Source organism: Lutra lutra, chromosome 13 (assembly GCF_902655055.1).
Source record: "Lutra lutra chromosome 13, mLutLut1.2, whole genome shotgun sequence".
NCBI classification, from domain to species: Eukaryota; Metazoa; Chordata; class Mammalia; order Carnivora; family Mustelidae; genus Lutra; species Lutra lutra.
This window is the reverse complement of record NC_062290.1, coordinates 44,918,282-44,935,015: the sequence shown is the minus strand read 5'-3', so window position 1 is coordinate 44,935,015 and position 16,734 is coordinate 44,918,282. Positions and strand designations below refer to the sequence as shown.

The 16,734-nt window shown below is 39.2% G+C and overlaps 1 protein-coding gene and 1 pseudogene across 1 annotated transcript in view; one reads left to right on the top strand and one right to left on the bottom strand.

Annotated features, from left to right (window-relative positions):
* Window positions 1-16,734, bottom strand: part of ADAMTSL1 (ADAMTS like 1) — a 932,409-nt gene that overhangs the window by 273,315 nt on the left and 642,360 nt on the right. Inside the window, 1 exon segment of the mRNA XM_047700005.1 lies at window positions 2,741-2,867. Within this exon segment, the coding sequence (XP_047555961.1) occupies window positions 2,741-2,867 (127 nt within the window).
* Window positions 9,346-9,605, top strand: LOC125083699 (non-histone chromosomal protein HMG-17-like; annotated as a pseudogene).

Here is a 16,734-nt window from a genome sequence, read left to right as displayed (position 1 = left end):
GGGGGGGGGGAGTGTGCTTTGATCTAGCTCTCTTTCTTGTCTGTATTTGTATTAGGCAATTACACTATCTTTTGGTACAAAGATGGTTTCTTTTTTATTTGCCAGCAAATGGCAGCCATTGGATAAGTTCCTTCTACTTTTCTTTTTCCTTCTGGCACTTCCCACCATGGTCTTTCTCCACTCTTCTGTTTTCTCTTTGTTTCCCCAAGGCTTGATAACATTAAAAAAAAAAAGAAATCTTGGATGTAAGTTCAGAAGAAAATGAGTTCAATGTGGGGAATCTTAGTACTAGGGGTTCGTAAAGAGCACGTGGTTGGCTCACAGTGTCTTTTGGCAGAGTAGAGGGGAGAGAGCTGGCATAGGTCCACCGGGCCTTCATGGGTGGAGCACTGCTCACCTGGCCAGCACCCTGGGCCCCGCAGAGTGGTCTACTCTTCCCTGCTTGGGGGTCACCTCGCAGTCTGTAAATGTAGAGCAGAAGATTCTTCTGGGGTGGAGAAGACATAAGCGAGGCACTTTATTCAGCATCTGCTATAGATTGTGGTGAGGTGTGTGTGTATGTTGGGCTTTATTGAGATAAATCATTTTGTCATGAGGCATCATCAGCACTAAGGTAAATGAATCAATTGCACTTTGTCCTTATGGATAATCATCAGGTTGTGCATTATATAATTTACCTACTCTCTTAGAGCACTTTTTATTGAAACATCTATTTGCAGATCTGGGGATGACTTATGGCTCTTCATTTGCTTTGGTTTGTTCTTTCAGAGCTTCTCCACATTATTTCAGCAATTGAGTCCCCAGAGGTCCCTGATGACCGCCCCCCCATACCTATCCAGGTAGAGTGTTCAGGGAGAGAGCATGAGTGGGAATGGAGGGAGGGTCCCTTACCCCTAAGCCCACTATACAGCAGTTACGGCACAAAAGGAAGACATCCCCTTTATCTGTGCCTAGAAGAAATTCCTAGATTCCTAGATAATGAACATTGATTCACTTACATGACATAAATAATTAGCAAGATTTGAGCTCTTCTAGGATTTCTTAAAGTGTTCTACAAGCATGACTTCTGAAATGTAACTCCCCCCTCCCCTCCCCAATATGCCACCATGACTTCAGAGATTTACAAAAGAAAAGAATCATGCCTCTATCCTCTGGTTTTCATCTTCCAATTTCTTTAATCTGTCATCGTAGAGAAGAAGCTACCAACACATGAAAGAAAAAAAAATCTCACCTGAATGTACTATATCAATGTCTAACTTAACTCATCTTTCATTTTCTCTGCCAGAGTCTTTCCCCCCCCCAGATTCACATTTTTCACTGCCGGCAGGGGTGTTAGCATGTCGAGTTCCCTAAGCTGTTACCTCCAATGTTTCTTGTGTTTAAAAGTCCCTAGTCTTCCTTGCAATCACCTCTTCTTCACCCCTAGAGCCTAGTCCTTTGGGCAAACTGCCTTTTCCTGACTTCTGGGAATAGTTCTTTCATATCCATGGCCTTTTTTTCTTGACCTACAAGTCCACTGAAAGCCAAACACCCTGCCAAGCATCAGTTGTTTTTTTCCCAGCTAGTCAACAAATAGAAGAACAAAACCACATTCAGTAAAAGATACTCATTCTCAGTTCCCAAGCCAGGGGAGACGTGTGCAAAGATAATCAAAGATCTATTGAAGGATTCTGGATAACGGCAAAATCTGGAGACAGTCTACCAAGCAAAGTTAAATTATTCTAAAAAACGTATGTCTTTGATTACAAGAGTTGCCTTATTCCTATCTTTTTTCTGATGTAGCACCTAGGGCAGTGATTGTGACGGAAGACAGTGTTTTGTAAAATGATCTGGGTCATTGTGTGACTGGATGGCTGTTTTAGGTATCACTAGACACGTGCCATCTACCCCAGCAAGACCCAGCTGGGCAGACATTTGTGGTACCTTGTTTTGATCCATCTAATTGCTTTAAAATGGCCCATCAAGGAAATAATCAGCAGGGTTGTGGGACAGTCCAAGCAATGAGGAAGTGCTTAGGCTCCAGAATCAGACTCTGGGCTTGAATCTTGGGCCTACCATTTTAGAGATACACGACTGCGCAAGTCACATAATCTGTCGGCTTCAGTTATCTTATTCAAAACACAAGGATAAACAACGCCTGGCTAGAAGGTTGTCATCAGGATATAAGACGATGGTGTGACATTCCCAGCACATACTGTCTAGTAAGCATGACTTTACTGTGCTAGTATAGAGAGATGAAGAAGTAAGAGTCAGTAAATGGCTTCCTATAATCACTGTCCGATATTAATTCTGAAAGAACCTATGATCAGCAACAATCAGAGGTCATTTTGTAAATGAAGACAGCATGATATCATGGTGGTAGGAGTGAATTTGTTTAGATTTACTCGCTCTCCCTGCTATATCCCCCTGCTATATACTACATCACATTATGTATCAGGCAGAGGCTTAGGGTTGGTGTGTCCTCATGTTGGGCATGTCTGTGTTTGTAAATAGAGTGTATTTTGATCCACGTGTAATTCAATCCTGCTGTAGTGCAAGAAAAAGCTGTCCTCTGGGTTACCTGACTTGCTCTACCTAAACTAACGCACAAAGCAGGAACATGGTGCTTTCTACATTATGTTCAGATTTGTCTTCGTTTTGGTAGTGGACTTATTCCTAGCTTGAGGGGAGCCAGCATAAGACCAGAAGAGATTAATTAGCCCGCCAACCCCCAGATTGCCCCATCTCTGTGGCATCTTACCTTTGGTTGCGGAGAGCTGGGATTTATACTGCCCTCGGACCAGCCGGCAGGTAGACCCATCCCCGTTGCAGACTCCACAGTTATCCTCTTTGATGGTGCTTCCCAGCTGGTGATCGCAGCCAACAATCTAACAGGAGAGAGATATGAGATTCAACCAGGTGCCTACTGTAGGGATCCATCGTGAGGCCCATCACCATTCAGGGACCTTCCCTTCACTTTTGAGGAAGGCTAAAACATGCTTCCCATAGAGGGGAACCAATTCAACTGGAATTTCAATCAAGCTAAGGAAGAAGAAAAACAGCATAGACAAAGTTGCTTTTACAGTTCAAATATATAAACAGAAAAAGGGGGGTGGAAGAGGGAGAGACAGAGGATGGGGGCAGGCAGGGGAGAAGGGAGAGAGGAAGATCTTGACCTATTGATATTATTGAGCCTTAATTAAAAAATCATTCCCAGTGTAATAATTATGATTCACTAAAATTACAGAAATACAATTATGGGAGAAAAGATTTCATGGATTATTTTCACATTCCATATTGTTCCTTAGACTAGAAGCTGTGTAAGGGTAGGGGTGTGGTGTGTTAGGTCCATTCATGTACTCCGAGCAACCACTATGGTGCTAGGCAAATTGTAGCCCTCAATAGGAATTTGGTGAATGATAACAGGTGAAAGAGTTCTACCACTGAGCCACCAAGGCTGCTGAATTATAATGAAAATGGTTCCTTTTCTAGCTAGCACTTCAACTAAGAAAAGAGAAACAATCACAGAATCAGCCACCAGAAGCAAGATTACTGGATGTGTGTGCAGTGGGAGAGGAGCGTTGACGTGGAGGGTGGCAGAGAGAACCAATACTGAGGCCCTCTCTGCCTGGCTATGTCCTACGAGGCACAATACAAGTATCTCATTAATTCTGAGAACGATCATGTAAGATATCTCCATTTATAGCTGAGGCCACAAATCTGGCCAAGGTCACTTTGGTAATAAGTAGCTGAGTTCTAAGCACATCTGACATAATATTTATGCTTAGTCCAAATCAGGCTTAACGAAATCACAAGCACTTATCATGTATGTGGGCAAATTCAGCTGTACTTTTACTCTTTCCTTTCCAATGCTCAAGTTCAAAAATATTCAAAGCCAAACTGCATCAAGTTGTACTTCTATAGTTCCAGTTAGATCTAGTACCAAAAGACCTATTCCACTTCCAAATGACTTCAACAACGGTCTTCGATTAAAAAATAAAATGAGAACTGTAGTGACATTTGAAGGGGCTTCTTTCCAGAAAGTCCCCACAATTCGTTGTCTATCAAAAATCCAGTTGTTAATATGACCTTTCTTTGAGGCTTGATTTTCTTCTTTGTACTTTTAATTATTAATTGCAAACACATGTTTAGCCAAAGGTTTGAAAAATACCACTATTTAGCATTGTGTTATATACGTGCTTTATTTTTAAATGTGGTAATGTGTATTTTTTATACACAGGCATACAGGCATCTTTAAAAATAAATGACAAAGCAGTAATTCTTTCAATGATTGGGCATTTTTTGAAATACAAAGATGTCAAGAAAACATAATGCCCAGCCCTTAAATGGGGAGCAAAGGAGGGCTGGTTCCGTCCATAGGGGGGTCATTGTGGTCAAACTGCAATTCACGTCAATATGTTCCCAGGCTGCAGTGAAGCCTCTTCAGAATTAACCCAGGCTCCATCCATACACAGCCAACACATGCTGGCTTTAGACTTCAGTAATGTGTTTCTATGGAGCTGGAGTAAACTTATCAAAATTTTTATCTGTAGATGAACCCACATAGGAGCTAAGTAATTCCATATTCACTTGTATTCTGAACACAGTGTGAAATGGGAGCACAGAAATAACTTATTTACCACCAACACCAAAAAAGTCACTTAATCATTTATCCAACAACGATCAAGATCTGCTATGGGTCAGGCACTGTGTTAGGAGCAAAATCCAGAGGGTTTAAGCACATACAGTCCTACCCTCCTGGGACTTAGAGTCTAGTAGCAGAGACACGTATTATTTAAATCATCACACACAATCAATGTAAAATGATAATCATGATACAAACTATAAAACGCAGATCCATGATACTCTGAGAACATAAATTATGGAGAATTTGATTTCTGGCTAGAGAGGCCAGAGAAAGCTTTCCTGAAGAGGAGCCTTTGGAGCTGAGATATCAAAGAGGTTCCAGAGTTAGCTAGACAAAAGGGACGTGTTGCTGTGAGTTGTACTGCACATTTTTGTCATGTGTAGATACCTACCAGCTAATTAGAAGGTAATCCAAAACCAAATTTGGCAAAAAACAAAAAGGAAAACAAAAAAATGTCAGAAGAATGAACCATAGGGTTGCCTTAGTAGGGTCGAATCCTTTGGGGAAACAAAACAAAACATTGCAACCCTAATTTTGGCTGTATTCAAAGAACCATCGACTCAGGTGTTGTTCTTTGGGGTTGGAAAGAAATGATCTTAATCTTACAAGATACTCAGCACTATAGAGGGGGATAGGCAGGGAGCATGGAAATTTACTCTCAGGTGTCTCAAATATAACTATGCTTATTCCTTAAATTAAAGAAATTTCAGGTTTCTCTAAAGATTTAACTTGCTCTGGAGAATTTTTAATGGTCTCTGATGTCTCTGAAGAAGACAAATAGGAGATTACCATGAAAATCTCTCTCTAAGCCTAAAGATTTCTTATGGCTCCAAAGCCATTTTAAGAAAAGAAAAATCCAACTTCACAGATCCAAAGTAACAATCTATTAGGAGCAGCTAAATAGAAGATGACATACTTTAAGGCTAACTTGACCAGACCACCAACTGAGAGCTCTTGATGTAAGTTTATGGACCTCAGGATATGAACCAAATGAGTTCTAACTGGGCTTTGTTTAACTTTGGAATTGAAAAGACAAACATCACCCTGACACACTTTTTCTCCCTTTGTATCAATTCCTTCTTAAGGTGCCAAAATATTCTTACTCAATTATTTTTAAAACATTGGAAGACTTTATCATCAGATAAAATGTTCTTATTTTGGTCCCAGTAGAAAACTGTTTGCAGTTATATCAAGAAAATCATTATTGACGTAACTCAGTCTGTCTCAATGTGTTGGTCTGGAATAACAGAGTAATTAAAAATTAGTTAAACTGTGACTTTGAGAGCTATTATTAATAATGAAGAAAAAACAGAAATAAAGAAATGGGTTTATTTGGCAGTTATAATGATAGATCTCTCTGCGCCTTTGAACATACCACTATTTCTGCCTAACGTGCTCTTCCCCAATTCTTTATTTGGCAAACTCCTACTCATCCTTCAAATCCCAAATTAAGTGTCTGCTCCTCAACCAAGACTTTTTTAGTTTCCAGAGTGAATGGCCTTATTACTTTATGCTTCTTCAGGCATTTCTTCATGAGTCTATGTGGCAGAGATTACTGGTTGCTACCCAACATCCATCTTCCCTATTTTTTTCAAGAACAGAACTCCAGTTTTACTTGGGGTGGCAATATGTCCAGTTAAAAAGAACACATTTTTTTCACTGGCTTTGTGACCATTTGCAATTCATGAAATAAAAGTGGAAGGGTTCTGTGGGACTTCTGGGAAGACTACTTAAAAGAAGTCAACTTAGATGACCCCACCTGCCCCCTACTCTTCTTCCTTCCTGTTGGCTCCAGTGCTGAAATGAAAAATGAGACAATCCTGAGAACAGAAGCCTTGCAGTAAAAAGGAAAGAACAGAAAAAAAGAGCCAGGTCTTTCACCTCACTTAGACTGATTGCATCTTGTCTTCTTTTTTTGAGAGAGAGTAAATCCTTTATGTGCTTATGCTATTATTAGTTTGGGGTTTCTTTTATATACACCCAATTCAAATAGTTGTATAACTTATATTGTGTTTAATCTATTGCTATATCTGTCTCTGTATCAGCTCATGGGCTATTTGAGAGCCCATGCTTCATTAGTCTTTGTATTTCTGTTGTTTGGCACAGTGTTTAACATTTGATGTGTGCAGCGAATGCTGGTGAATCAATGAAACACACAGCAAACATAATGATTTGTTAATGAAGCCACTGTAGGTGACAGGTAAGCAGCCTTAGACTGCAGTCATTGATGACACACATGTAGACAAAAATGTGCATATGTGTGCTTATTTGTTTCTGTGTACACAGAGGAACAGACATATAAATGATGACTACATATCAAACCAAAACCTCTGTCCTGATGCACGAATAAGAATTACAATAAAGGGCTAGTATTTTTAAGAGACTATTTCCCAAGTGCACCTATGCTCATTATTAGTGAAATGTCATAGAAGGCAATGTTCAGGTCACCGAGTTCCCAGACCCACCCCATTCTGGACAAAACATTAAAGTGAGATAATGACCACTCATAACTTTGGCAACCACATGGAATTTCTTTGTAAGGGGTGGAAAACTAGCTGAGTATTTTGACCTAATGTATTTTCTTTTTTTTTTAAAGATTTTATTTATTTATTTGACAGAGAGAAATCACAAGCAGGCAGAGAGGCAGGCAGAGAGAGAGGAGGAAGCAGGCTCCCTGCTGAGCAGAAAGCCCGATGCGGGGCTCGAACCCAGGACCTGGGATCATGACCTGAGCCGAAGGCAGCGGCTTAACCCACTGAGCCACCCAGGCGCCCCGACCTAATGTATTTTATTCGTATTCTGCTACTAGTTGTCAATTTGATACAGTGGTGGGACCTCCTCTGTATCCCTAGTAGTATTTTTTTGTTTTTTTAAATAAAATTTTTATCTCAGGTGATATAAAAAGTGAAAAGCTCCAAGATGTTTTCCTCGTTTAAACACCATTAGTGGGTCATCAACTTCTGCCTTGCTATCTTGATTGTAGGCTTTTTGCATATATATACATGTATGTATAAATACAAACAGTCCTTCATCCTATTTTTGAGTAGAACATTTTTCTTCATTCTTCATTCTCCTTCAGGATTTACTAAATGGAAGGGGGGATAACCCTCCCTAAACAAAAACTAGGATGATAATATCCAGTTATCATTAGCTTATAGATTTCAAGCATGCCATGCAGATTTTAGGCATTAGGGCTATTCTGCATGCTGACAGAAGTCTCTCCCTTAGTCTTGCAGAGCTGATAGTAAGTAAACAGGCAGAACACAAGACTGAAATTCTCTAGACACTGAAATATGTATAATAAAATGTCTTCACTGCGAGCCACAGGAAAAAGAAAGATTATTATCTGAATAATTTAGAGAATGTAAATAAACACAACCCACAAGCTGACACCATGCCCCAAACTGACGTGCTTAGATGGGCTCACACTGGCTACATTTCAAATGGTTTCCCATAAGGACCTCAACTTCTAGCATCAAATACTGAGCCAGTGATGTCAAGCTTTTCTTGATCCAATACCATGAGGTAAGAAACTTTTAAATCCCTTTATTTTCAGCACGGGGAAAGACAAATATGGAAAACTAAAATCTGATCACAGCTGCTCTTGTTTATAATTATTTAATTCAGATAGAACTTTTTGGAGAAGAGTAAGTGCTCTTACACACATTATAACTCATTTACTATTTAGATTAAGAGGAAAGGTAGTGTATCCTTAACCTTAGCTTCAAAACGTTTAGATATTGATTGATTTGCTTATGCTTCACCTTTTTGCAGAAATATGTATAGCATAATACATATAATCCAAAACAATAAAATAAAAACAATGGGAAGATGGAGCAAAGAGAACAATAAGAAAGATGAGTTAAAGCCAGGAAGGGGAGAATTATAAAGAATACATAAAGTCCTATACATTTGTTAAATGGGGGTTACATATCTGGATATGAGGAAAACATGAGCAATTGCAAGAGTTACAGCATTTACTATATCTTTTGGAAAATGTGTAGGATAATGTGTTCCTTGTAGGAGACACTCAATAAATATTTATGTAATGAATGAATGACAAACTGGCTCAGGAGAACTGTAATTACTCAAAGTACTGAAATCCTAGATATACATCTGCTGTGAGTTTTCTGAAAGACAACGCCATGTAACAGTGTCCCAGTAACAACTCAGCAAATAAATACAAGACCTTTCAAAGAACTGACTCTTCAGTAATCTTTGATGAACCCTAATAGTCAGGGAACATTTGATAAAAGCAAACTTTAAGGAGTCAAAACAAATCATCCAGGTACAGAGTATTGTGATGGTCAGATTTAATCTACAAACAGACTTTATAACACTTAGGGCTGGTTGGCAAAAATATGGCATATGTGCAGCTATTTTCCCTGCCAGGACCCATGACAGACATAGCTAATCAACTGTAGCACTCTTTGCCATTGAGATTTTATGTGGCTCCACATCTTCTATGGCACTGTACTCAAGAGGCCAAACTCAATAGACGATGGCTGTTATTGGAGGAGACTACACCAATTTACTATTCCAGAGTCCGGGAAATGAGCTGGCTGACCATCTTTTAGATGATTCACTGCAAGTATCTCTCTTAAAAATAGCATCCTTGAGCAGTGTGAAGAAGAGGCGAGAATGACCCCTGGATTGACAAAGCCCACATGCAGCTGCCTCCTCACATCCAGGGCCTCTGTCCCACTACCATGGCCACCATGCCCAAGAGAAAGTCTCAAGAGGATGCCAGAGGAGACAAAGTCAAGGTGAGGGATGAGCCAAGGACAAGATCTGCAAGGTTACCTGCTGAACCTGCTCCTTCAAGCCTAAAAAGGCCCCTGCAAAGAAGGAAGAGAAGGTACCTAAATGGAAAAAGGGGAAAGTTGATGTTGGAAAGGATGGGAATAATTATGCAGAAAATGGAGATGCCAAGAAGGAATCAGGCACAGAAGCTGACGGGGCTGGCGATGCCACGTGAAGTGTGTGCGTTTTTTTATAACTGTGTACTTTTGGTGACCGTACAGTTTGAAATGTGATTTTTTATCAAGTTTTGTAAAAATGCAGAATTCTGTTTTACTTTTCTTTTCTTTCTTTCTTTCCTTTTTTTTTTTAAGCTATGTTGTTAGCACCAGAACACTTCAGTGTTGTTTTTGGGAAAGGGCATATGTCACTAACAGAATATTCTAGAAGCTAGATTGACATGGGGGAACTACCTTTCCTTTCTAGTTTTCAGAAACTTCCTCTTGGTTTCCAGGAAGAGGGATTCCTTGAGGTTGACACACATGAGGCACCTTGGCACAGACACCTTGTGGTGTGAAAAAACTAAAATTCATTTTTATGTCTTCTTCTCCCTCTGCCTTTACCATAGCCTTGACCCCCTTAAGCCCAGAGACCTATTGGAAACTGACCCCAAGAAATGGTTCCTACTATGTCAGGCAATCTGAACTTCATAGTGTCACCATTGAGATAGCATCCTTCAAAAGAATTTCTTTTTCATCTTAAATTCAGGTTAATATTTCTGCCATTTTCACTTCATTTCCTGAAAGTCAGGGTCATCTTATGAAAAGTTCTAAAACAATATGCTACATGTGAAATGTCAACCCTCTCATGGTTCACCTCCCCTTCCAATTTCCCTCAAATCCCTTCTCCTCTCCATCTCCCCATGTCCTCCATGTTATTTGTTTTGCTCCACAAATAAGTGAAACCATATGATAATTGACTCTCTCTGCTTTACTTATTTCACTCAGCATAATCTCTTCCAGTCCCATCCATGTTGATACAAAAGTTGGGTATTCATCCTTTCTGACGGAGGCATAATACTCCATAGTGTATATGGACCACATCTTCCTTATCCATTCATCCGTTGAAGGGCATCTTGGTTCTTTCCACAGTTTGGCAACCGTGGCCATTGCTGCTATAAACATTGGGGTACAGATGGCCCTTCTTTTCACTACATCTGTATCTTTGGGGTAAATACCCAGTAGTGCAATTGCAGAGTCATAGGGAAGCTCTATTTTTAATTTCTTGAGGAGTCTCCACACTGTTTTCCAAAGTGGCTGCACCAACTTGCATTCCCACCAACAGTGTAAGAGGACTCTGAAAAACAACCTGAGGGTTTTGAAGGGGCTGGGGGTGGGAGGTTGGGGGAGCCAGGTGTTGGGTATTAAGGAGGGCAGGTATTGCATGGAGCACTGGGTGTGGTGCAAAAACAATGAATACTGTTATGCTGAAAAGAAATTAAAAAAAATTATTCTACTATGAAATTAGAACCAGGGAAACATTTCTTCATAATTCTTTGATTCTTTGGGAAATTAGGAAGAGGACTGATTGTTGATGGAAAATGAAAAAGAAGAAAAGAAACAACTTCTTCATGTTATTCCACTAAAATTCTTTGGTTCTGTTAGAACAAAGGAGAAATGACTTCCTCCTCTGAGGAGCTATGAGAGTAAATAAATTATGAAAAAGTGAAAAAAAAAAAAGCAATGTCAACCCTCACTTTAACCTTCCCTACTCAGAGCTTCCAATGAAGACTTCATTGGATTTTATAGTGGCTTTCTGACTCTGGTAGTCCACTGAAGAAGGGAGCGTGAAAGTTGTTGTATACTGTTAATGATTGTCTATGTCCTGCCTGAAATACCATGATTGTTTATGAAAAGTATCTTTAGTAAAGCTGGACACTGGCTTGAAAAAAAAAAGTTAATATTCTCTTAAGATTTGAATGATTTCAAGTACAAATTATAACACTGAGATTCAAACAAAATAAATAACTTTCCCCAAGGTAACTAACAAAACCAAAATTCCAACTTGGGTTTCCTGACTACAGGTTATAGTAGGATGTCTATGAACCCTGAAAAGACACAGTATATGATATTTATTGTGGCAATGGTGAACGGTGAAAACAAGGTTGATTATTCTTATCCAGATTATGGCTACCAGAGCAGGATTTCTGCCCAGGGATGAATAGGTGGCTTCATCTGAGCTATGTGACTTGGAAACACATATAGGAAGTAAGTGGGAAGGTAAACCCCCATCTGTACTGGTGCTTCACACCTCTCGAATATGAGAAAACAAAATCCCTGGCCATTCACAAAGGTGCTAATAGTGGTCCATGATCTATGTTTAGTATTTTCAAAGCCTAATGGAAATATATTTACCTGCCATAAAACCACATAAGGTTCCCCCAAGCCCCAACCATCTCATTATACAAATAAACTGAATCTTGATCTTTATTGCATTTATATTTTACTTATACTCAGGTCTTTAAGTCATAAAATGGGAAAACAAATTATTACTTAATACATGCAGTGTTTTGAGTAGATGGAAACTTCCAAAACACAAGGCCCATAGGAAAAAAATAATAAAGAACACCTTTGTGTTACAAAGTTAGGAACCACTGGTTTAGTCCTTTGTTTGTTGTTCAAATACCCTTGGGAGGAGTAACACATGAATTTGTTGATTATACTTAAACTAAACCAACGGAGCATAAGGCACTATGCTGGTTCTTATGGTGCTGTAGGGAATACACATAAGTAGTAGGCATGGTCCCAATCTAGAGCGAATGGGTTTAATCAGATAATTCCCTCAAAATAGGTGAGAACAGAAAAGGAGTAAGATCTCTAAGACTGAAGGTCAGAGAGGTATGGACATAGAGAAAGAAGGGAAAGCCACCTAGAGAAGAGAGAGTAAACTAATGTTTGCCAAACACTTGCTATATATATCTTCTCACTTATTTCTTTTTTTTATTGAGATATAATTGATATATAACATTAGTTTCAGGTACAAGATGTAATGATTCAATATTTACATATATTGCAAATGGTCATCACAATGAATCTAGTTAACATCATTTAATTCTCCTAATATCCCTGACATTATCCTCATAATATCTCTCATTAAATGTCTATTTTGCAAAATAGACAATTTTTTTTTTTTTTTTTTACAAAAATAAAACGGAGACTCAGAGAGGTTCAACAACGTGTCTAAGATCACACTTTTGGGACAGCGTTGAAGCCCAAGCTGAGTAGGACTATGTCATCAAGGAGTGATTCCTCTATTCCGTGATGTATTGTGTTCCTGTTGGGGGTTAGAAGGGCAATGAAGAGACTGGAAGAACGGGATGAACATGTCTCTGTCAGTGACAGCTTGCTGCCAAAAGCGATATCATCCTATAGCTCTAAGTACTGAAACTGAACTTCAAGAAAAAAGTGGGATCTTTGCATTTGGTAGCTTTGAAAATATATTTTCAATGGGCACGATTTCTTTTTTGAGGGAGCGATTGAATTGGTTTAAAAACATTAGTTGCTTTTTTTCAATAGCCACACAAATGCCACAGGGAAATACTGGCAAATACCCAGAGGTTATTAGGCCAAATGGATGAGGTGTAGTTCTTCTATGCTCTAATACACCACAATGTGGAAAAAAAAAAATATGTGAAGGCATTAATTCCCTTTTTTCCAGGCAAAGATTTTCCAAAGGGATCGTCGCAATATGTGACAGTCTCTCCTCTGGGTTTACCAATCACTGGTAGGACGACCCAATTTCCTCTTGGATTCACCTCTTGGATTCATTGTAAGAGTCCTTACAATGGCCCACAAGCTCCTCTAACCCATCTGAGTTATCTCTGTGACTTCATCTCCCTCTGGCTCACTCTCCTTGCTATTCTCTAAACATAGCAAGTGCTTTCTTATCTTAGGATAGCACTGGTTATTGCCTCTGACTGGAACATTCTTCTGTAGACACCTCCAAAGCCTCCTTTAACCCTTTGTGGGAAACTTTCATCTTCTCAGTAAGCCCTACTTTGACCAGACCATTTAAAGCAGCATCCCAGACCCAAGTTCTACACTATTCTATTTTTTTTTTAATTCTATGGCACTCTTTTTCTAACATAATTTGCATATTAAGTTTATTGTTTATTTTCTATTTCCTACTAGAATATAATGCCACAAGGCCCTAGTGTCCAATAATATAACAAAGAATTAATAAAAATTTGTTGAATGAATGAATGAATTCTGAATATACACAAGGCCACAGGGGAGAGGGATATATTATGGTTTCAAAGAATTTTCCTCCTTATCCCACCCTAGAACATAACAACAGCTTCCACTCCTTAAACTCTCTGCCACTAGTTCCAAAGACCAAAAAAGAGCTGTCAAAAAGAAAAACATCTTTATGGATGCACCATTTTATAGCACTATAATCTCCACTTCAATTTCTACTTACTACTTTGCCTGCTATGTCTTTAGTCCTTCATCCACTACTCCAAAATTGCCTTGGGGTAAAAATGTTTTGTTTTTTGTTTTTTTTTTTAAAGATTTTATTTATTTATTTGACAGACAGAGATCACAAGTAAGCAGAGAGGCAGGCAGAGAGAGAGGGGGAAGCAGGCTCCCTGCTGTACAGAGAGCCCGATGTGGGGCTCGATCCCAGGACACTGAGATTATGACCTGAGCCGAAGGCAGAGGCTTTAACCCACCCAGGCACCCCTAAATGTTTATTATGTTTGAGAGAGTCTCCCTCTTATCTCTTCTCCACTAGGCACAGTGCTCCAGGCTCCACACTCCAGCTCTGACACCAAATCTGATCTGGAAGCTCACTTTGAACTCGGTCTCCTGAGCCCCTGACTTTTTGGCTCTTCCTAAGAGACTTTGGCTTGGACAGTCCGAGGCCTGACTCTTTCCATTACTCCTCGTGGGCTCCAGCCTTTGGCGGTCATTTGGCTGGATCAGAACCATCGTCCTTCTCTACCTCCAACCTACCCATCCCCACCCTCCACAAAGGGTAGGGACTTCAACCATCTCTGTGGTTAAAATCTAAAGGAGAACTCACCACAATAAGATGTGACCCGGTGCTGTTTTTTAAGGATCTTATTTCTATTTTCTTTACTATTTGAGCTAGAAGTATTCTCCTGTGCTCCTTACTGCCTTGCTTATCCTTATCCTTATCCGTATTACCTGCAGTTCTAAAGATGTTGGGCAATCACCACTGGTTTTGTGATGTTTATCATTTTACATTATTAAGTAAATGGAAGATGAAACAGATGTCCAGATTAGAGGTTTGAAACCGCTAATAGGATAGTGAATTTATTAGATTGCAAATATTTTTAAGAGTTTCCAGCACTGCCTTTCTTGAGATCAAGAATATAATCGCTTAATGGCTGGATAAACATACTCTGAAAGTGAAAAAGAGAATGGCTAAGTCTTATTTCCAACATTTATTAAATTTTTTAGGTGCTCCCAATCTCATTTATGTTGCTCCTTTCTTATTTATTTCAGGGTCTGGGCCAAATTGTTTTTTGTAAATTTATTCCTAAAAACATCTGGGTTTTGTTTGTTTGTTTGTTTTGTTTTTTTTTTTTGTTTTTGTTTTGTTTTGTTTTGTTTTTGCATATCGTTTTCAGTTAAACTTGTCTGTCTAGTAGGCTTCAGCAGAAAATTCTAAGAATTATCTTAGCATAGACATTTGTGCATACAGACACTAGCATTCATTCTCGGCACATGGTCAGTGGACTTTTCTTTAACAGGCTGTCTTCTTCCCTCCCCTGCTTCCAAAATTAGGGTGTCTGGAGAATGTGAAACAAAATTATACAAAGGCATGACCTCCAGCCTTGCTTCTGTCTTTTAGACTGTGAAGTACCCAAGAGGGAAAGTGTTGAATTTGGCCTCGCTTCACATGGCATTAACTGTAATTCTTTGTGAATTGGGGTGACATCATGGTATACTTTGACATCACTGCTCAGACTCCCTTCTGCTGCTGGGCATACAATACATAGTTTTTGTTCAAACACAAGAGTCCTTTGTTGAGAAGAAAAGATAGCAGCTGGTCTTCTGCTCTGGTACAAATGTGGATCTTACTGGAATGTGTCTGTTCAGTAAGTCACCACAAAGTAACCATTCTGCTATGATGGTCAGAACTCACTCATACACATGTCTCTGGGAAATTCTGGGAAATTTTACATCTAAAGAGTTCCAAATTTCAGATGTAGCCATAATTCAGCAAAATTCTGTGTGCAATAAAGCTCTCATTTACATGTTTGGATATGTTACCTGAAGTCAATATTCTCAAAGCAGTAGTACGCTGTTTGTACGTGTGCATTAAGAACAGAAGTGAAGAGAAAGGAAAAGTAAAGAGAGAGTTATCTTTCTCCCCAAATAGTTCTGCTCCACTGTAACTTTCTAAGCATCTCCTATCCCCAGCCAGAAGGGCCTCCACCATTTCTTGGCTCTCAAATAAATTCCTGGTTACTTCCCAAAATACATTACATTATACTAATTTGAAGCTTCTGGATGGTGCTATTAGTATTCTGATTCAAAGTCAGTCAAAAATGTCCTCAACTGATATATTTATTTCCTTTTCTTTTCCTGGGTTCTCCATTGCCATTTCTGTCCTTGAACAGGGCCTGATAAATTGATCAGAACCGAATTTATATAAAAATATCATCTGTTAGCTACCTCTAAATTTCTGTCCCATATGGCTGTAATGCTAGCACAAGGCAGAACATTTTCAGATCAGCTTGAGAAACTAAAGGTTGTGAATCTGAGATTACTCCCAGAGGAACAAGTCATACCCCAAAATATTTGGATGGGATAGTAAACTTCTTTTACTGAAAAAAAGAAAAAAAAAGAGTGTTTTACTCTCTCATAGAAAAAAGAGAGCCATGACATGATCCTCAGTTCTGCATGAGGCTTACAGTTGTTAAAAGTGTTTGTTCCCCCTCGAGATATTTTATACTGAAGACCAAGATCATAGTGTCCCATCTCCGCCTTTTATCTCTGGCCATTTCTTACCTTGGAACATCATTACTTATACCAAGAATCTACATGTTGTGTAGTCCTATGCCACGGGAGAGGCAGCATGACATCAGAGGGGGAACAAATGACTCAACCTGGATGTGATGATTTATTGCCTTTGCCTGACTATGTCACACCCCCTCGGTATGAGATTCAGTTCTCTCATGACTTGCAAGAGGATAATCAGATTGACCTGATATACTTGTTGTAAAGATTTCATGTGATAACTTACAAAGAAAGATCTACTACAGGGCCTACCACATAACTACCCAGGAATTTCTGGGATAATTCTATTTTCAAATTTTCCATTTTATAGTCCCC